Genomic DNA, 21,360 nt, shown 5'->3' with positions numbered 1-21,360 from the left:
CAGGGTGGCACTTCTGTATCATTAACAAGTTATGGGGGTACAGTCTTCAGAAGGTAGTGGCATGGTCCCAGTCACTGTTGGAATTTGGAAATGCATTGTCCTCTGGAAGGCAGCTGGGAAAACAGGCTTTTCATCATTGCAATGTTTTACGGCACCCTGGTTGAGATGGTTGTCGTTGGTTTTTGTGAGTTCACTGGGGAATGAGGTAGCCTTCAGCAATATATAATGCATAATTAAGTCAATACGTAATCTGAGATTTGGCAGAGAGAAAAAGTTGGTACTCTTTATTGACTTCGTTAGGAGCCATTGAGAACTATGACCCATGAGTTTATTTTTAAAGTATAGAAAGATTTATTAGTATGTGTTTGAGGTCTTTTTTGCTGGGGATGAGACTGAGGATTCAGAAACTTACACTGTCCTTTCCTCTTAGAAAAGAGAAGATTGAGATTGTGAAGGCAGCAGTTTAAACATACTTGTTATAACAAAAGTTGTTGAAAAGTGAGTTGTTTATGACATATACATACAAAAGCATGAAGCTCTATATGTTGTCTTTATTCTGACATATTTCAGAACAGAAAAACTATCTTGTGAAAAGTTTACAAACTATTTAATTTGCCCTGTGCGTACATGTCTGTACTGTATGCATGCTTGTCACCTAGTATGTGTCCTTATGTACCAAAAGCTGTAACTATTAACTGGCTAGAATGTTAATTTCTGCAAAAGCCAGGATTACTTCTTAATTCTCATCTGCCAGCTCTATTTATTTCTGTCACTTTGTTACTCACTGCCTATGTTGTTAAACGTGAAGTGGCAGATGGAGGTACATCATCATACGGCGTATCTGAAATCAGAGGTTATGCCTACTATGTGCTGCGTAGATAGGAACCTGCAGTTGTATTTCATGGTTTGCCATTAAATTCAGTTTTAAAACAGTGGGGAAAGATGCGAAAGCAACAACAGTTACAAGCAAATATTGCTGTTCCACTTGTTTTCCAAGATTACATGAGTCAAGTGTTCATTTCTGTAAAGGAAGAAGAAGCATTTCAAGAAAATTGTCTTTTTGGGCTGTCAGAGGAATTGTTGTCGTAAGTAGAGTTAAATGTCAACTGCATTTCGATTCCCAATCCTCAATGTTTTGTTTTGTTTAGGCAAATATAAAGCCACTGTCATTTCTCCTGTCTGGGAATCTACTGTTGTAACTCATGTGAGAGGAATAAACCAGCACTCCTTATTTCTTTAGTTATTTATTTATTTGCTGTGGATCAGAAAGGGCCAACCTGCTGTAAGTAACACTTGCATTTTATTTGTGCTGCTTGATTGCTTATAATGGAAAAAATGCCTTGAGGCCTAAAATACATTAAAGTGTTGCTTTGTTCAAAATGACACTGCAGCATCTAGAAGAAATAATTGAACAAAGTTACACACTTCAGTTTTCTCCATGTATGAAAGTCATGCATCAGTTCATGAGCAGTGTCTACATGAAATGACTGCGAAATGTGAAAAGCAAGATTATTGCTGGACTAGCCATTATAAAAATAAGGATGGAGAGTAATCTTTGTGCTTCTTTGTGGCAGATGTCTAATAGTGTTTTCTCCAGCACAGCTGTAGTTATTATAGAGGATGACCAGCAAGAATTCTCTATTAATAAACTCAAAATGAGATTTTGTCAATCTCAGTCATCAGTGCCCAGATTATAATCTGTTCTGTATTGGTAAATATAGAAAAATAAGCAGACAAAACCCACCCATGTACTTCTTCCGCCACAGATAAAATCCTAGCTTTCTCTCATTTGGAGGCTTACCCTTTATACAGGTACAGGGGGAAAATTATCCATTTTGAGTTACAAAACATATATTCTCATTCAACTGTCTAATGTGTGAAACATATCTAGTCAGAGGCTGACTTCACAGAATTCTTCTATTTGTGTTTGTTATGTTGATACTAGTTTAAGAATAGACTTGTATGTTGATTTGTGCAGATCTAATGTTATTTTTCTTAAATATCTTCTGATACTTTTCAGTGAGATCTTCTGAGAGACCCTGTCTCTTCCAATTGCCAAGAGAAGGAGATTAGACACGTAAGAAACCGGCATAGAAATAAGCTGCTCTCCAAGTCAAGCAGCTTTCCTGCCCACACAAGAGCTTTCCAGTGCAATCACTTTCAGAACATGGAACATACTTGCTGAGTGACCAAACAGTGACAGCCAGAGATTAATGTGCTCTGCTCTGCACAAAGTTGTGTAGCATTTTGGGGAAAAAAACTTTGTACTTCTGGGAATACGTGATTTGAACAACAGTAACGTGTGTGATTTGTCAAGAATAACTAGTTGTGTTTTCTTACTGAATCATTTATGGGAGATAAATTTTCTCATAACTGGAATTTCAGTGTCGTGGCAGATCAATGTATCCAATTAAAAAGCTTTAATCCAAAGAGAACAGTATCTTTGTTTTACATGTAAAACTGAAGTAAGCAACTTTTTTTGTTATTGTCTAGTGATGGTGAGGCACAAATGCACAGAGGGAAAAAGCTAAAGGTGAGGTGTGATCTCACAAAATGTTGCAATTGCATTCACAAACAAACAGCAGAGGAGGACTCTGTTCAGCAGCTGCTGTTTCTAAGGAAGCTAATTAGAAACTGACACGTAATTTCTTATTTAAAATTGTGATTAATTTATCTCCTTGTCTGTTGTTGACTGGATGGATATGCCAGACTCTTCCTTCAGATTGGGAAAGACACTGTTCAGATGATGAACTTCTTGATACTAAAGAGGAAACTGGATTTCAATTTGAAAGGTGGTTTTTCTCTCTAAGGTGCCTGTTCTTAAAACTGGACCGTATAAAGGTAGGCATGCCACATCCATCACTGGGCTCAGGATATGCTCATTCACTACACTGTCACATCTGCCTGCAGGTTCTGAATGCCTTCTCTAGGATCCATTTCGTGCCAGCAGGATGAGTTAATCGATTTGAGCTGCTGGAAAATAAATCAGTTTCACTTAGTGACCACAGAATTGCTTGATCTAATGGAGAGGAAGAAAAGCAGCCTTGAGAGAGATTGAAAGGGATCCCAGGTGACCTTAGTTTGATGGTTAGGGCATTTTAGTGGGTGGCAGCAGGCATTATTAAATTCCAGCTCAAAAGTAGGTGGAACAGGATTTATTTTAACTTGTCTCAGCTACATCGTAAGGTTGTTCTGCTGTTAGGGCACTGTGTATAAGGTGAACATGTTACTGTCACCCTCTGGTCATTTTCTCTAAGTGTGGATAGGGAGGTGTACACCAAGCATTCCTGCTTCATGGCTTTGGTCGGGAAGCCTAGGTGAGAAGATTCTTTCTGTAAGAGTAATAGCAGGGTTCAGAGAAGGGCTGTGTTTCACAGCAGCTCTGTGTTATGACATATTTGAAACCTCAGTGTCTGGTTGCCAGCAGAAATTTAAACATAGACTTCACGTGTGCCTACATTTGGATGGCATTTCACCAGGTATGTTGAAAATCTCAGTGATTTTATCAGTGTTGCAAGTTCCTCAAAATTCAGTGATGTGTTTCATGCAGTTCCATCAGTGTACGTTTTAAGACATGACCATGAGTGGAAACACTGTCAATAATATTCTGTGATAAACAAGAGAATATATATATATATATTTCCTGTTGAGAATAATGCACAAGGACTTAGGACATGAAGAAAGGGAATTAGTGGAAATAATAGTAGTATTAAATACCAGAATCTGTAAGAATTTATTATAATAAACTGCCTGCAGAGATGTATATGATAGATGCTTGCTTTACACTGCCACTCTCAGTCAGAGATTTTTCCTTAAGAAATGCCACGTCTAGTTTGTGTCAGGAGTTTGAAATGACTCTGTCCTATGAAATACTTAAAAACATTTGGTATTTTAATCTTTCCTTAGCTATTTTTCTTGACCTCATTTGCCCTGTTGTAGACTAGTAAATAGCAAAAAACTTGCTATTGCAATTCTGACCGAGTCCTAACAGTGTTCGTTTTTTCAGTCTGTGGTGTTGCATGCATTGTAGCGTTGCATGCATTGTCTTTAATTTTGCTTTTGAACTGTAGTGTTTATTTTTGTATGCTGCTATGATATCTGATGTTTTCAATATTATTTTTGTCATAGATTCAACATACTGCTAAACAAAAGGAGTCTATAATCACTTTTTGTGTGTGTGTGTGTGTATGTGTGTAAAAAGAGAACTTGTGAAGCTTTACATTGAGGGTAAAATACTTTTATGCTTTCTTCCCCTGTGGTCTAGCAGCAACAATACATCTGTGCAGCTAATACATAAACTTTTTCCAGAGTTTTTCTGGTCAAGAGCATCCATGCCTTTGATAACCTGGCAACCTACTCAGCACTAAAATTCTGTTGTTCATTCTCAGTGGTTCTCCTTCCTTGCTCTTTTTCCCACACCACACATCTTGAATGCTGTTTGCATTCTGTATAGTTAATTATCCTTTGCTTGCACTTACAGAGTTGATGAGTATCACATCACATATGGGCTATTCAAATAAAAATAGGATTGTTGAGTGGCTCACATGTATGCTTATATTTAAGTTAATACTTGCTTAATATACACAACTGATATTTTTAGACGAGAAGTTGCATTGAGAGTGAAATGTTCTGCCTCCCAGTGGTACTAGTCTGCAAGACATGGAAACAGTGGTCTTCCTGTTTCAGAAAGGCCCTGTCCCGTTCTGCTGCTCTGTACCTGCAGATTTACTTGTTTCGGGTTTTTTATGTTTATTTTTTTATTCTTTTTTTCTCCGTCATATGAAGATGACCAGAGGGCTGGAACACCTCCACTGCAAAGACAGGCTGAGGGAGCTGGGGTTGTTCAGCCTGGAGGAGAGAAGACTGTGAGGAGACCTCACTGCAGCCTTCCAGTATTTGAAGGGGATTATAAAAAAGAGGAGAATCAACTTTTTATAAGAGTTGTCAGTGATAGGTCAAGGGAGAATGATTTTAAGCTAAAGGAGGGAAGGTTTAGATTGGATATCAGGGGGAAGTTCTTTACCAAGAGAGTGGTGAAATGCTGAAACACACTGCCCAGAGATGTTGTGGATGCTCCATCCCCAGAAGTGTTCAAGACGAGCTTGGATGTGGCCCTGGGCAGCCTGGTCTAGTACCAGATCTGGAGGTTGGTGACCCTTCCTGTGGTGGGGGGACTGGAACTTCATGATCTTTGGGATCCTTTCCAACCCAAGCCATTCTGTGATTCTATGATATGTTTAAGCAAGATGAGAATGTGGTTTCGTAGGAGTCTTGGTTCACTTTATTAATTTTTTTGCAAAGTGATATTTTAATTTTTAGAAGCGTGCAGGAAAGAAGATGGAGACTGTTGAAGGAAAAAATTGGCTGCTGAAAATAGCTGTCTTGCCATTTCAGTACCTGTTTACAAGAGAGGTGGAAGATTTTTTTTCAATTGTATGTGAAGTTGTGTATAGTTGTTTTTTTAAAGTTTTCTTATTTATATTGCTGCTGACATGCTATATTAGGAACTGGTGGATGCATGCAATAGCAAGTACATACACATTCAAGTAATAGGAAAAGCCACTGCCTCATTAATTATGTGCTTTTCCATATATTTTTATTCCTGCTTTGATGGTATATATTTATCCAATTAATTCCCTCAATTAAAGTAAGTTCCTTTAAGAAGAAAAATGTAAAACTCAGTCCAGCTTTCAAAATTGTCAGTACCATTTTTATAACCAAGCAATGAAAACTAACTTGTCTATTGCCACATAAATTTGGATAATTCTTGCTAACTGTTCTTACAGAATTAATTAGGGAGTGATACTTAATAGTAGCTAGGTATTTTTTCTTGTGTGCATATTATCTAAAAGGTGACATTTCAAGTAACAAATCCTTTACAGTTTAATCTTTGCCATCAGATGAACCTTGTCCTGTCGCAGCTTAATAGTTTTATTTTCTGAAGTATTTTGCTAAAGGCAACCTGTTTAAGTTGTCACTCTGATGTGCTTCAGCTTGGTGTTTGCACAGTGTAGGTATCTCTAATAAGACTTGTATATTTTCTTCTCTTTTGCTATACCAGAAGTAGCACTTCCATGTGGATGACTGCATTTTGATTAATCTTTTTTTTTTTTTTTTTTTTTTCCCTTTTGATTTGATTTCTTGCAATTGTACATGTTTCTGTATTCCATTTTACGGGAGAGAACATGCTACTATCTGCTTTGGTCTATCATCTTGTTCTTTCTTACTTATGTAATGAATGACACTGCTATGGCAATTTCTGTTTTGTAGAAGTTCTGTTAGTACTTGTAGCACTTGTATTCACCTCTGTTTTAATGCCATTTTAGCAGTACAAACTATGAGGGGAAATAAGTAAAACCATCAGTTCATAGAATCACTAAGGTTGGAAAGAACCTCCAAGATTATCCATCTAAACCAGTATTTCCCCACTAAACTATGTTCCTTATTACATCTAAACAATTTTTTTAACATCTCCAGGGATAGTGACTCCACCACCTCCCTGGGCAGCCCATTCCAGCACCAGAAATTCCTTCAGAGAAGAAACTTTTTCAAATATCCAACCTGAACCTCCCCTTGTGCACCTTGAGGCTATTTCCTCCAGTCCTGTCATTACTTATGTGGGAGAAGAGGCTCACCCCCATCTCACCACAGCTTCCTTTCCTGGAGCTGTACAGTGATAAGGTCTCCCCTGAGCCTCATCCAGATTAAATGATCTCAGTTCCCTCAGTCACTCCCCATAAGACTTGTACTTCCGACCCCTCACAGCTTCACTGCCCTTTTCTGTACATGCTCCAGAGTCTCAATGTCTTTCTTTTAGTGAGGGGCCCAACAGTGAACACAGTTCTTGAGGTGTGGTCTCACCAGTGCCAAATACAGGGAGAGAATCACCTCCCTGCTCTTTCTTGAAACACTATTTCTGATACAAATTGGGATTCCATAGGCCATCTGGGCTTCCTGGGCATGCTGCTGGCTCATATGTGGCTGAGCATTCACCAATACTCCAATGTGATCAGCCTGCTTCTTGCAGGAAAACTGTGAGACAGCTGAGTTCCCGCTGATTTATTGTTATTTCCAGACTCCATGCCTGTTGTTCCTGGAGAAACTTGAAGAAAGTTGCCTTTCTTTCCATTAGTGTTATTGGTGCTCCTACTCTTTCATGACCTTTCTCCATGATGGTAATGTACCTGTGACCTGGCACACAGTGGCTCTGCTAGAGGTTTTGGTGCTGTTAGTACCACTTTGCACCATGCAGAGAATGCCAGAGTGGCTGTAATCAGCATGATGTGCTTGTTGTAGCAGCCTCAGGTGTTCTCTATGCATCTGTGGTACACAGAAACATGATAGTGCTTGCTTCCCCTTGAGCTTCATTGTGTCTGACATGTACTTGCCTGAGGAGTCAGAGATGAGGACACAAGTGGCTCAGGGAGATCTCTGTCCGCCCATAGGTTTTCCTCATGCAGCTTTGCATCCTTGGCAGGCAGGGTTTGGCCTGAAGAAGTAGCACTTATGTTGATTGCTACTAGATAATTTTAACGGGGGAAAAAGATCGCTCTGTTCTTGGAAATAAATTGTATTGCTATTAGTAATGAAGTACACAGATGCAGCCAAACTTTTCGATGCAAAGTTTTGTATAGCATCATTTGTGTATAACAGCAACTATTTCATATGGAAAATATGGTAAGTAAATTCATGCTGCAGTTTCTGTAGAAAATACAAGACTTTGAAGAGAAGTAGAAATAAATGCAGCTGTAGATAGCCTTGGAAATAGGAATAAAACTGCTTTACTGTGTGTTTACCTCCTTGTTTCTTTACTTCAAGTACTTTTAAGTGAGAATTAAAAAAAAAAAAAACAAAAACAACAAAGTGATAAACAGGGACAGACCAAAGCTACTATAGATTGAGAAACAGAAAACAGATGTTGTAAGACTTTTTATCCCATGATCTATGAGGATTTGTTCTGAAGGTTGCACACTTCTATTATCTCAGTAAATAGAATTTAAAATAATTTCATTTTTAGGTCAGAGCTTAACTACTGAGATTACTTTCCGTAATTTATTATGAACATTTCTCACAAAGCTTTAGGAGAAGGTTTTGACTTGAAAGATCTAAACTAAAAATAGTCAAGAAGTAGTTCAATTTCTTGTAGATAACCTGCACTAGTTAGGAGTTGTATAGATATTTTTTGGCTGGTCGCCGCCAAAGGGTTGTGATTAATGGCTCTGTGTCAGGGTGGAGGCCAATCACAAGCAGAGTGCCTTGAGTGTTGGTCTTGGGACTGGTGCTCTTCAACGTCTTCATCAATGACACAGACGATGGCATCGAGTCACCCTTAGCAGGTCTGCAGATGACACCAAGCTGAGCGGTGCAGTCGATACGTTGGAGGAAAGGGAAGCCATCCAGGGTGACCTGGACAGGCTGGAGAAGTGGGCCCTTGAGAACCTAATGAGGTTCAACAAGGCCAAGCACAAGGTGCTGCACTTGGGTCGGGGCAATCCTGGGTGTTTTTACAGACTGGGCAAAGAACCCCTTCAGAGCAGCTCTGTGAGAAGGACTTGGGAGTCCTGGTGGATGGGAAGCTGGACATGAGCCAGCAGTGTGCGCTTGCAGTCCGGAAGGCCAACTGTTCTTCTGGGCTGCATTAAAAAAGGGGTGGCCAGCAGGGAGAGGGAGGTGATTGTCCCCCTCTACTCGGCTCCTGTGAGGCCCCATCTGGAGCACTGTGTCTAGGCCTGAGGCTCAAAGCACAGGAAGGACGTGGAGCTCTTGGAGCGGGTCCAGAGGAGGGCCACTAAGATGATCAGAGAGCTGGAGCACCTCTGCTATGAAGAAAGGTTGAGGGAACTGGGCTTGCTTAGTTTGGAGAAGAAAAGGCTCCAGGCAGACCTCATTGTAGCCTTCCAATATTTGAAGGGAGCATATAAACAGGAGGGGGGAACAGCTGTTTACATGGGTGGGTTGTGATAGGACAAAGGGGAATGGTTTTAAACCATTTTTAAACCATAGGACAGGGGAGGTTTAGGTTAGATATTAGGAGGAAGTTTTTCACACAGAGGTGGTGAAGCACTGGAACAGGTTGCCCAAGGAGGTTGTGAATGCCCTGTCCCTGGAGGCGTTCAAGACCAGGCTGGATGCGGCTCTGGGCAGCCCAGTCTGGTGGTTGATGACCCTGCACATAACAGAGGGGTTGAAACTAGATGATCATTGTGGTTGTTTTCAACCCAGGCCATTCTATGATTCTGTGGATTTTTCCAATTTAATAATTACTTAAATGTCATGATTTTCATGTGGCTTCACTGTGTCACTTGTTAAAATGTTTTTTGTTCCTCATAGGAATTAATCTTGGGTTTTGAAGGAGCTCCGCACACTTGTATGGACATTTTCTTGGTGAGAAATTTGTAAGATCTCCAGCAGCTCACTGCCGTTGCTGAAATGTCATGGTGTGGTGAAAGATTCCCTATCCTATGTGTTTAATACTTGAACAATGTGTCTAGAAAATAAAAAAAAAAAACCTTTTTTTTTTTTGGTGGTGGAATTTAAAATGTCATCTGGTACTTTACACACAGTTAACTGAAAACTGAAGTGAGATAAGTTGTGTGCTGGAGTAGCTGTGGTACTGAAGTTCTACCTTCCTAAATAAGTTGTTTCATGTTTAAATCTGGTGGATACATACCGAAGTAACCATGCCTCCTGTTTTGTTGTGTTCGTCCACACCATCAGAGGTGGATGTTGGAAATGTGGTATAGAGATTGAACCTTCAGCATTTAATTGTCATGCGACAGATGGCAGCAGAGGGGCAGCCTGACCAAATGGCATCTAATACAGAAGTGCATATGAAACAAAGCTGTGTAACTGAATTTCTCCACATGGAGAAATTTGCACCCACTGACATTCACTGATGCTTACTGAATGTTTCTGGAGACCAGTGAATATGAGCCCAGTGAGGTGGTGGGTGGTGCATTTCAGCAGTGGTGACAACATTGGGTTATCTCCACTGGTTCAGATTGTTACGAGCGTGGCATGCAGGCTCTTGCCATTGCTGGTGAAAAGGCACAACAAATGGTGGAGGCTGCATTGAAAAAGAGTGTTTGCTTTGTTAAACATTGACATTGTGCACTTTGTTGTAGCTTCTGTGGAAATAAGCAGAAGGCATTACTTTTTGAGTGATTTGCATATTTTTAATACATTTTCTTTTCGTTGTATGTTGTTACAATGCTAAGAAATGAATACAGTAATAATATATCAGCAGAATTTGTTTTTAAATTGATTTTTCTGGGAAAAGTATTTTCTGACTTACCTACGCAATTTACCCTCAGAGGCAGTAAATGGCTCTTTCAGTACTGACTCTGAAGCCAAGAACTGCCCTTAACTTAAGCCAAGAATAAGATTGAATCAGAAAGCCACAAAGGTTGTGATACCTCAAAAAATAAACTACTTTATATGCATTACACCACACATATGCATGCAGTGTTCATTAAATTTCAGTATGTTTAATGCCAAATTAAAAAAAAAAACACGCCACATGAAAGTAGTTTTCCTAGTAGCATACATGGTGTTTATTCCCAGTCAGTGTGGAACTTGTTTAGACATGCAAGGCTTTTTAAATTGGGGCAGTTTGTTTAAGTTCTAATATCCAGTTATAACACTTTAGTGATAGACCTCATTTTGCAAAATGCTCAGCAACTTTTGTTATAAATGGAGCTCTGAAAAAAGTCTAGCTACTTATGTAAGCTCTGAAATACAGGCAAGTTTCTCATAGTCATTTGAAAAACCCTAGACCTCCTGTATAAGATACACTTTGTTAGCATTACTTCTGCTGAAAAAGAAGAGTGTTCCTAAAAAATCCTGTAGATCATCCAAAAAACATGTTTTCCTGCCTCAGAATTTTACCCTCAAGGACAAATTGGCAGCATACGGTGCTAGCAGTAGTAGTACAGAGACTTTACATATCTATATGTATGCTTTTATTTTAGCGTGACTATCGGCTTAATGAGAAGTAAAACAATAATGAAGGCAAATTAGGAAATTTCTCAACTGTTTGGCTCACTTGCTTCATATACTTGTAAGCTTTAATCAATTACTAGCAACATTTGTCTCCTTGTGTATGTGAGGGAAAATTCTTGTTACCATCCCAGTCAGAACCCGCCTGTGAGGTACTTCAGGGCTCCTTGAGGAGCCAGCCATCCTGGGGAGAGGATGGCACAGATCATAATATGGGTAATAGTCAAAAGGATATCACAGGTAATCTTGCATCCCTTCAAGGTGCTAGGAATCCCACGGAATGGGCCTCCCATCAGTATGCTCTCTTTGGGAAAGCAACCTGGCATTTTGTTTTTGCTTTCCAAAGCATTTTCTCACATGAAAACAGCCTGACCCCACATTCCTATGGTCACAAAAAGGACATTCCTATGGCGCTTGGGCTCCACAGCTTGATAAGGACGAGGCCAGGCAGATGGTATGATGGTCACTCCGATATCCTTTCTCTGCAGGCCTGTCTGTACTGGATTGCTAGCTGATGGGGGTACTTAGCACCTCGTAGTTACTACCTTTCCACTCCTGTGGAAAAGCTTCTGTGGAACAATATTTCTCTGCCACAGTGGCAGAGACCTTCACTCACTTTTTGGATAAAATTATCTTCCAACAGCTCAAGGAAGCGAGGATGTTTAACTGTCTAGCCGGAAAGGAAGGGCCAGGTTTCTTTTTACTGTCTCAGTGTGTCCTGGAGCTGTTTCCCTCACCACAGCTTCTTGTTTAAATTCAGGCTGGGTGAGATGAAGTCACCCTGTTTCAGTAACCACAGAAGTCTTGCTGGGGGCAAGAAAAGTCTGCCCGACTCTTCTCTTCCATGCTCTGCAACTCTCAGGACTGATTCAAAATGATCAAGAAAATCCACACTTAAAATGTTTGACTGCTCTGTGCAGTCTCCTGTGATGTTTAAGCATTTTCTGTAGTTTACCACAGGGTACAGCACCAACTACACTAAGCTGGGACATGGAATGTGTTCTGAAACAGCTCTGTTTTTGCACGGGAAGTTTTGAAAAGGACCTTGCAAGGAATTAAGGAAGGTGTGAGTGTAGAAGAAGAAAGAGCAGAGAAAGAAAGCCAAAATGCTTACTTATTTCTTCTTTCTGCATTTGTAGGTAGGCACTTAGCTCTTCTCCCTTCCTGGAGTTGATGGCCTATGACAGAACTTCACAGTATGGGAGCAGAAACTGGAGCTTAGGAGAAATGAGATGGCACAGGCATCCTTGTAGGAGGCAGGGATAGATTTTTACATGGTTCTAGTAGCATACTTCTCTATTCTGACAATAAATAAATAAATAAATAAACAGATAAACAAGTAAAGTAATTAAAAATAAGACTACCAAATTCTTCTTATTACCCTAATTTGTAAACATTTCTGTTGTCAGTACGTCATTTTTTTTAGAAGACTATATCAACATTTAAAACACCTATTAAACTAGAACCTTGTGGGTGTACTTCATTGTTTCTTAAAGCTGCCTGCTTTCAAGTTCTGCTGCTTGATATCGCTGTGATGGGATCAAGCCTGCCAAGTAGTGGTGACTGCCTCACATGCAGGGATTCCTTAGTGCTGAGAGCCTTGAACACTTCATTCTTTAAGTCTGTAGCAAAAGAAATGTGAAGATGGACAGTCAGCTGTGTGTCCTGGCAGTGGCTGCTTTGCTTTCAGCATTCTTCTTCTGTTGAGAATCAAGGTGTAACTTCCTAAGACTGCTTTGAGCAGCAGTGTGGCTAGCCCCAGTGGCTGAGCTAACAAGTGCTACGAAACATCTGCCAGAACTTGGAGTATGTTCAGCTTGCTGGTCAGGAGAAACTGACTTTAAGATTTCCTGAGCGTTCAGAAGTTGTTCATGCACAAGCTTACATTTTCTAGGGGATGCTGTTTATGTGCAGATTACTAACCTGCTGTCTATCCATTTTATGAGTTCAAGGTAAACTGTTAAACAGATGAGGTGAAGCACGGCTATCCCTGTGTCCAGAGTGATGGCAATTGTCAGGTCTCAGGTCTCGTACTGTTAGAAAAAGCAGTGCATATTTTCTTAGATGTGTGCTATATGAACCGAGCCATGAAGGAGAGGCACTTTTCAGAAGACCAGATCAGATATCAAGACAGTTATCTGGAAACAAATGGTGCAAAAGTGTTGTACTGTCATAAGGTTGACTTAGACTTGGAATAACCACTGCAGGCACTGTGTGCTCTAAGAACTGACTAGAAAGAAAAATGGCAGTCAGATATTGATCTTGTGTGCAGTATTGCACAGGGGTTTCAAGAGTAGTGTTGAGTCTTCAAGGATGACTCATGCATTTTTTAGTTACAAGCTTAGAAACCATGAAACAAATGTTTGGTTTTGGATGCATTCTGGTGCTTTTTAGACTTTGGAAACATTCATTTATCCTGAATCTTCTGAAGTAAAAGAGTTGTATTTTTTTCAATAAACAGACGTTGTTTTTTCCTTTTTTTTTTTCTTTCTTAACAACATCAAAAATCTTTTAAACTGAAAGTTTAATGCTTCACTGTGATGCACTGATTCTAGAAGCTCTGAAGAAACACTTAGTATACCATCAGTCCTGTAGTAAAAACTAAGCATCTCTAGCACCAGGCAGATGTGATCCCTTGTGGCATCAGAAATTGTTCATGATGGATAGTGTAAATGAGCATAAGCAGGCAGACTGAAGGTACTCCAACATCTTTGGAGATAAATGAAAACCTTGTGTGAAACAAAGGAAGTGTGCTAACAGAAAGTGTTTAGTGGAGTAAAAACAAAATAAAAATTGGACTGAGCTTATTTTTGAATCTGTCCATATTCTTACTTGGTATGGCCTTTAGACTAGTTGTATCTGCAGTGTCCTTGTCCAAAACACCATAATAAAAATATCCTAAGGACACAAAAACAGCCTTGGAGCAGATGTAGGGTCTTGCTGTGCCAACAATTATCTTATGCTGCTCATGGAGGAGCTCTGACTGCCCAGCTATGTCTGTGCAGCTGCTGCTCTCCCCCACTGGTGAGGTGGCAAAGGTCAGGTCCAGGTCCCTGATGCATGCGTTTTACTGATTTGAGAGCAATGCCAAGGATCTAATCTTCATCTCCTGCTTCTGGAATGGTGCAGGGTGACAGAAAACATCTCCAGCTTTGCAGGAAGTGAAGGAAATTGCTCTGCTATTCAGCTGGAAAGAAGATGCAGGGTGAGGAATCTGTTTTAAGAAACCCAGTTTGTAGTAAATATAAATAGCCTCACAATCTGGGCACATTACAATTTCAAATGGCGTCCAAAAGTGCTGGCTAAAGCTGATGTAATTGTTCAAACTGATAATGTCCAAGGGCAAAGTCTAACAGGAACTTTTTCTGCCTCAGATGAATTCTGAAGACAAGGCTACAGATAATGCAGCGATGGTACTAACTGCTTATGCAATCAATAAACTACCAGTAACAAAGGATTAGATTGTAGTGGTGTAAAACTACTGCATATGATTATGTTAGAGATGTCTGAGAAAAGCCAAGTCAGTTAAATACTGAATTTTTGTAGTTCTTGATTTTTTTGCTTATTTGTTTATTGGCTTCTTTGTGGTTAATTCTTTTCTTAACCAGGTGTTTACTGCTGCCCGGTTTATCTCAGCGGGTGCTGAGGGAGCTGGCGGGGGTGATTGCCGAGCCCCTCTCAGGCATCTATCAGCACTCCTGGTTAACTGGAGGGGTCCCAAAGGATTGGAGGCTTGCTGATGTGACTCCCGTCTTCAAGAAGGGCCGTAAGGAGGATCCGGGGAACTATAGGCCTGTTAGCCTGACCTTGATACCAGGGAAAGTAAGGGAGCAAATAATCTCAGGTGAGATCGCACAGCACATGTGTGGTGTGCAGGGGATCAGGCCCAGCCAGCATGGGTTCATGAAGGGCAGGTTGTGCTTGACCAACCTCATCTCCTTCTATGACTGGGTGACCAGTCTGGTAGATGGGGAAGGACTGTTGATGTAGTCTATCTAGACTTCAGTAAAGCCTTTGACACAGTCTCTCACAGACTTCTGCTGGGGAAACTGGCTGCCCATGGTCTGGACAGGTATACACTTCTTTGGATAAGGAATTGGCTAGAGGGCTGTGCCCAACAAGTAGTGGTTATTGTAGTTAAGTCCAGCTGGCGACCCGTTATGAGTGGTGTCTCTCAGGGGTTGGTACTGGGGCCCATCTTGTTTAATATATTTACTGACAACCTAGATGAGGGGATTGAGTGCACCTCAGTAAGTTTGCAGATGACACCAAGTTGGGAGGTGGTGTGGATCTGCAGGGTAGGGAGGCCCTACAGAGGGATCTAGATAAGCTGGATCACTGGGCTGAGATGAATGGGATGAGGTTCAACAAGACCCCAAGTACTGGGTCCTGCACTTCAGCCGCAATAACCCCAAGCAGCGTTATAGACTTGAGGATGAGTGGCTAGATGTTTGTGAAGAAGAAAGAGACCTGGGGGTGCTGGTTGATGCTCGGCTGAACATGAGCCGACAGTGTGCCCGGGTAGCCAAGAGGGCCAACGGCATCCTGGCCTGCATTAGAAATAGTGTGGCCAGCAGGAGCAGGGAGGTGATCATCCCTCTCTATTCAGCACTGGTGAGGCTGCACCTCAAGTATTGGTTCAGTTTTGGGCCCCTCACTACAGAAAAGATGTTGAGGCCCTGGAGCGTGTCCAGAGAAGGGCAACAAAACTGGTGAGGGTTCTAGAGCACAAGTCTTACAAGGAGCGGCTGAGGGAGTTGGGATTGTTTAGTCTGGAGAAGAGGAGGCTCAGGGGAGACCTCATTGCTCTCTACAACTTTCTAAAGGGAGGTTGGGGTAAAGAGGGCTTTGTCCTCTTCTCCCACGCAATGGACAGGACCCAGGGAAATGGCTGCAAGTTGTACCAGAGGAGGTTTAGGTTAGACATAAGGAAAAACTTTTTCTCTCAAAGAATGGTCAAGCACTGGAATGGCTGCCCAGAGAGGTTGTGGAGTCACTGTTCCTGGAAGCGTTCAAGAAGCGTCTGGATGAGGAGCTGTGAGATATGCTTTAGTAGCTTGTGGTAGCAGTGGTAATGAGAAGACGGTTGGACTAGATGGTCTTATAGGTCGTTTCCAACCTTGTGATTCTATGATTCTATCTTGGTTTATTTATCTTAAAATATGAAATGATTTTTTTAGAAAAGGAAAAGGAATGAAACTGAATTCACATTTAAGTGATTTATCAAAAAATTTATGGAGAGGAAATATGAAACATTCAATAAAATACTTTAAAAATAATGCAAAGATCATAATGCAGCTGTGACAATGTGACCCACAAGGAATCATGAATGGTAGAGGGATGCATTTATTTATGCTAGTCTTGCATAAAGAAAATACTGTACTACTGTTTCTCATGTGGCCTGTAATTAATCTCTGTGCTGGCTGAATTCCTTGAGTACTTAGTGCTGTGCAAATAAGACAAGTGAATGTGTGTGTACATGTACATATCATGTATTAACCTTCTTGGCATTACTCACTTTTTATATTATTCTATACACATAAGTTGAAAACATGTAATTAGCAAGCTCTGCCAAAACCAGAAGAGTGGGCACCAGAGAAATAAGTGTTTGAATTTCTGGTCTCAGCTTTTCAGCATTTTAAAATTTTAAGAATGCATGTAATGCAAACTAAACCTTTCCTCAGCCCTGATGAGCTATCTGTTGTTTGGAGCCTTGTGAATAGTTGAAGACATAACTAATGAGTTAGGTGTTATTGTTACAAAGAATCTAATCCAACTCCCTTTTCTCTCCATTTTTGCTGGACAAGTAGGATCGTAACAAATATGCAGTGTCCTTGCTTATAATCTCAGACTAGCTCTGCTAACCATTACTCTTCCCTAAATTTTTTGGCTGTCATCTTGCCTCTGTATACCTCTGATTGCTTCTGCTACAGACATGCAGCTGCACCCAAATCAGTTCCTTGCCTATATGTTTATATTTGACCTTGTCATGTGCCATTCATCATCAATCCCTGAAGTCGCGTTTTTCACAGTTTTGGCTAGCAAATATCTAACTAATCTATCATTTAACTTGATTAAGTGTTGCTATTGCATTTACATTTTCAGCAAGACATTAGGCTGCCTGTTGATCATGTGTGGCTCATCATTCAGCAAGGCAACACCATTTGCTTGGAAATGCAGGGAATACTTTACAGAAGTACCCTAAAGGGGAAAAGCCTGCTTCAATATATGGAAAATTCAGTGAACATAAAATCAGTTATGCTGTTGGAAAATGGAGAAATGTGTACAGGCAGCTGCAGCCAGTGAGGTTACTAGTGCATATTTTATTGTACACTTGTGATGAGCTGAGGACGCTTTCATGGATCAGTTGATAGTATAGGTCAGCTGACAGCCACTTATTAAGCCACAGCAAATCAGAAATATATAACTGAGTTGTATGTACATCTGTGGGAAGGGAGAGCTGCTGAGTGAAACCGCCTCTTCAACTTGAGATTGCTGAAGGACAGCAGAAGTAGGATTAGCAGCTTGGCTGTGCACTCAGTTCCCCGTGTCTAGCATCTGTGGTTGATGGGATGATGGAAATGGATGTTCTCTATATCTCAAAACACATCCAAAGTGATGTTTTTGATTTGCTGTTACCGACGTTTCTATAAATGTCAAGTTCAGGCGTAGATTTGCTAGAACTAGGGATTAACTGGTTTTAATGGAAAAACAGATCCTCAGGTTTCTGACTGATGTAAGTGCAGACTAATGCTGAACCACAAAGAAAGCGCAGAAAAGGAACGTTATTTAAAAAAAAAAAAAAAGCTAAACTTTAAGTTTTTTTTCAGGCATAACGACGTAAAATATATCACAATCTATAACTATTTTTATTAGTGCATACTGGCCTTCCTGTGTCTATGGAGTCAAAACATTTGTATACTGTCTTCCTTTCAAGGTGTAGATGGTTAGCATGCTCTCAGACACTAAGAGATCTTTCAGACAGTGGAAAAGAAAATAATAATGTCTTATTTCTTATTTTAGTTGATACCAGCTGGCCATTACAATCGTATGTATTGTAATTGAAACTAGCAAAATAAATACCTGAATGGTCTGTGTCAGCTGGAGGAGCTGAATAGGTCATGTTGCTTTTTCTGGATTTAAGCTGTTCAGCAAAACATGACTGTTTTTGCCAGTACTTTTGAACAGCATTACCTGATTTGTAAATTCCCAGGTTATGTTTCCTTCAGGACCACTAGTTACAAGGGAAGGGGATATTCTTCCCAGTTATTTTGCAGGCTGTATACATTGGTGTATGTATGTGTATACCTTGCTTGTGTGTGCAGAGTAACAAAAATTGCCACGGGACCAGCTGTAGTTGCTTTCTATAAATGTTGCTGCACTATTTCAAGCACAAAAAAATAATTGTCATACTTTACAAGGTGACAGTTGACTGTGGCTGCTGTGCTCTCCACATTAGTACGTGGAGACTATGGAAGCTGTCTGTATTGTATCCATGAACATGACTCATTTGCCTAACTATTTTTATGTTGTGGGTGGTATGAATTCAAGGGGTTAACTTTTGCTTCCATCTGTCCGTCTATGAAAAGAAGCAAAGAGGTGACTTGCAGTTCTGTAGCTGCAGGCATGCTGAGGGGGTAACTGGTCAAAAATATATTCTCTATCCTAAACCAAAAGCTGGATATTTGAAGCAGCAAAGCATGAAGTTGAGAGATCTGGCTCTGCTGAAAGTTAGAGATGTATACACGTATTGTCCAGCTTGGCTCTGCAAGGTGGGTGCGGATGTGGTGGTGGTGGCATGGTCAGCATTGCAGGGACATTTTTCTGTACGGGAAGGCACTACTGTTACAATCATGAATTTCTTGTGACTTCTATGTTGGGGCCTCCAAAAGGATGAGTGAACTTGCTCGTTGCCAAACTCTGTACACAGCCTTACTGTTTCTTATTCTGCAAGTGCAGTCATTCTGCCAAATTAGTTGCTGTGAGCTCTCCTATCTCTCTGCACATGCTCTGGGAAGAGAGAGGCTGTAAGGCAGCTGAAGGCAGCTTGCAGACCTTCATTACTTTTTGTGGAGGCTGTAACTTGCCTGCCCTTTTGGGTAGCAAGCTGTATCATGGGGAGGCAGCTCAGTGGGGTGCTGAGATCCCAAAGCATTTGGGTCCCCAAGTCAAGGGGGTGAAATTGAGGGTCCTGTCCAGGAACAGCATGGGACTGCCATGTAGGGGCACTGGGTGGCATAGCCAGCATGTGTGCCATTGTCTGGCAGCTGCAGATCTTTGCTTTTCTGTTGAGCAGAAAACTTTCAAACAGGCTCCATAGAACTGTATTTCTGTGATGTTTAACATTGTCTTTTTAATCCCTGGGAAAGTTTGCTTGTTTGTTAAATGCTATTTGCACGGTTCCTCAGTTCCTTCTGTGCTTTCCAGGCATGGAGTGTGTTTTCTGGGTGGTGTCTGGGAGCAAGGCAGCAGAGATCTTGCCTTTCTTCCCGAGGCCACGTGCTGTGCTCTGTGGGAGCAGTTTTTTTGGGCTGGTGCACATCCTGCAGGTGGGCAAGAGGCACAGCTCCAGCACTGCTGGCAATCCAGACTGTGCCAATAGGCAGGTATAAGGGAATCCACTCAGAATTTAATGGTACTGGTGGGTGTGGGCAATAAGCAGTGCAAACTGCATGTAAGAGATTAGCATGTGTTTGCAGTAGAATGTGCTACACGGGTTAGTAGGTTGTCAAAAGTGATTGCCTGTGTATGTTAGCATGCTTCTGTAACATGAAGCCGTTGTAAACAGGAAACTTAATTCCAGCAGCAAGCAGGTATTAGCAGTGTTAGTTTTGTTTGCTGTGGGGAAAAAAAAAAGATAGATTCAGTTATCGGACGTGGGAGAAACTAGCTGGCGGGGAGCCTGCCAAGGTTGAACACATGAGTGGGAGCTGAGAATAAGAAGTCTCCTGTGCGATAGAGCTGTAGCAAATCATTGTTTTGATGATAAGTGGTTGCATGATGTGCATTTGTTTAAATTTGCTTTTCTTCTCAGACTTGTTGGTCTAGATGGTAATGCTTCTTAGTGAGAGCTTTGTTAAAACAAGCAATCAAAATCCTTGAGAACCCTTCTGGCTTTGAAAGACTGCAATCTGAATATCCCACCTTTTTCTAATAGGCAAAACTTCACAACCTGGATTTTCAGGTAATTCAGGTACTTGTGGTTGTGGATTACTTCTTGCTATTCATTTCATTTCAACTACAAAGTTATGGCAACCATGTTTATAGCTACATGCTATTAGTTGAGGTAGGAGGCAAAAGTAGATGTCACTTTTTAATTTTTTTTTTTTTTAAAGCAAATAGCAGTGCTGTTAAGAAAAGGCAAACATGGATTGGCATAGTCCAACCGGAAGGAAATAGCTTACTCATACAGAAAATCTGAAAAAGTACTGCAAGCATGAGAACAAATCACCATGAGAAAGCTGTACATGCTCAAAAGATATTTACAGAGCAAAGAGTTTTCTGTCCTCCACCCATTTGACAGAACCTGGGAGCATGGCTGGAGATGCCCCTGCCCTCTGGCAGGCCTCTGCCAACCTTCTTTATGCCTGAGGGGTCGAACAGATGCAAAGGGCAATGGCAAAACAGTAGAGGGGCCAGAACTTCTGTTCTGTTTGATGAAGATCCTTGCAGCAGCGCAGAGGTGCAGGGAGAATAAGATTGGTGAAGAGGCAGAGCAGTCTCTTAGCCTGAAGCACAGGGAAGGGTACAGAGGATAGCAGTGGAAAGTATTCCCTTTCCTGTTTGCCAAGTAATAAAGCCTTTCTAGGGGACTGTCAGGGTGCCAGAGTGTGCTGTGCTCCTGTTCTTTACAGGCGCTTCGGGAACATTTTCTTTCAGCCTCAGGTCTCTGCTTTTTTTTTTTTTTTGGCAAGGCCCGTTCCAAAAAACTGAGCCCAGTTGTACCTCTGTTTCAGCAGCTTTCTTTTATCATGTCATGATTCTTACGACACAAGAAAAGATTTGCGCTCCTGTGCAAGATTTAGCCTTGTTAGGAGGTATGTGCACAGCCAGAATTTTACAGCAACACACAGTGGTGACCTTTGCAAAACAAGCCAATGTTTATTTGTCAATTTGCATGCAGCAGTTCTGTTCTTTGTCCAGAATGTATAAGAAAAACTTTTGACCTGCCTGTCTGCTTTGGTACAAATGGAGCAGTCGAATTCTCTGCTAGAGACCTCTTTCGTGTCTTTTCTCCTTTCATATATTCTTCCTGTAAGTAGATGGTAGGAAGTACTGATTGGGCAGCTGCACGTTGAGTTGATGGATTCAGCAGACTATCTTGACTGTGTCAGCCTAGGCCTGCTCTAGCAAGTGGTCCCT

The 21,360-nt window shown here is 41.1% G+C and overlaps 1 protein-coding gene across 7 annotated transcripts in view; it reads left to right on the top strand.

Annotated features, from left to right (window-relative positions):
- The window catches only part of MCTP1 (multiple C2 and transmembrane domain containing 1), a 257,514-nt gene that overhangs the window by 11,769 nt on the left and 224,385 nt on the right, over positions 1–21,360 (top strand). Inside the window, exon 1 of one of the 7 annotated variants that reach the window (XM_085212699.1) lies at positions 18,646–18,770. The exons of the other annotated variants lie outside the window; for them this stretch is intronic. Within the exon in view, the coding sequence (XP_085068825.1) occupies positions 18,699–18,770 (72 nt within the window). The 5' untranslated portion in view covers positions 18,646–18,698. Of the gene's footprint in view, positions 1–18,645; positions 18,771–21,360 lie in introns of those variants that run through there. 7 annotated transcript variants of the gene reach the window in all.

The sequence above is a fragment of the Meleagris gallopavo genome, chromosome Z (genome assembly GCF_905368555.1).
Source record: "Meleagris gallopavo chromosome Z, MGAL_WU_HG_1.1, whole genome shotgun sequence".
NCBI lineage: Eukaryota > Metazoa > Chordata > Aves > Galliformes > Phasianidae > Meleagris > Meleagris gallopavo.
The sequence above is the reverse complement of the archived record's forward strand: the minus strand, read 5'-3'. Positions and strand labels throughout refer to the sequence as shown.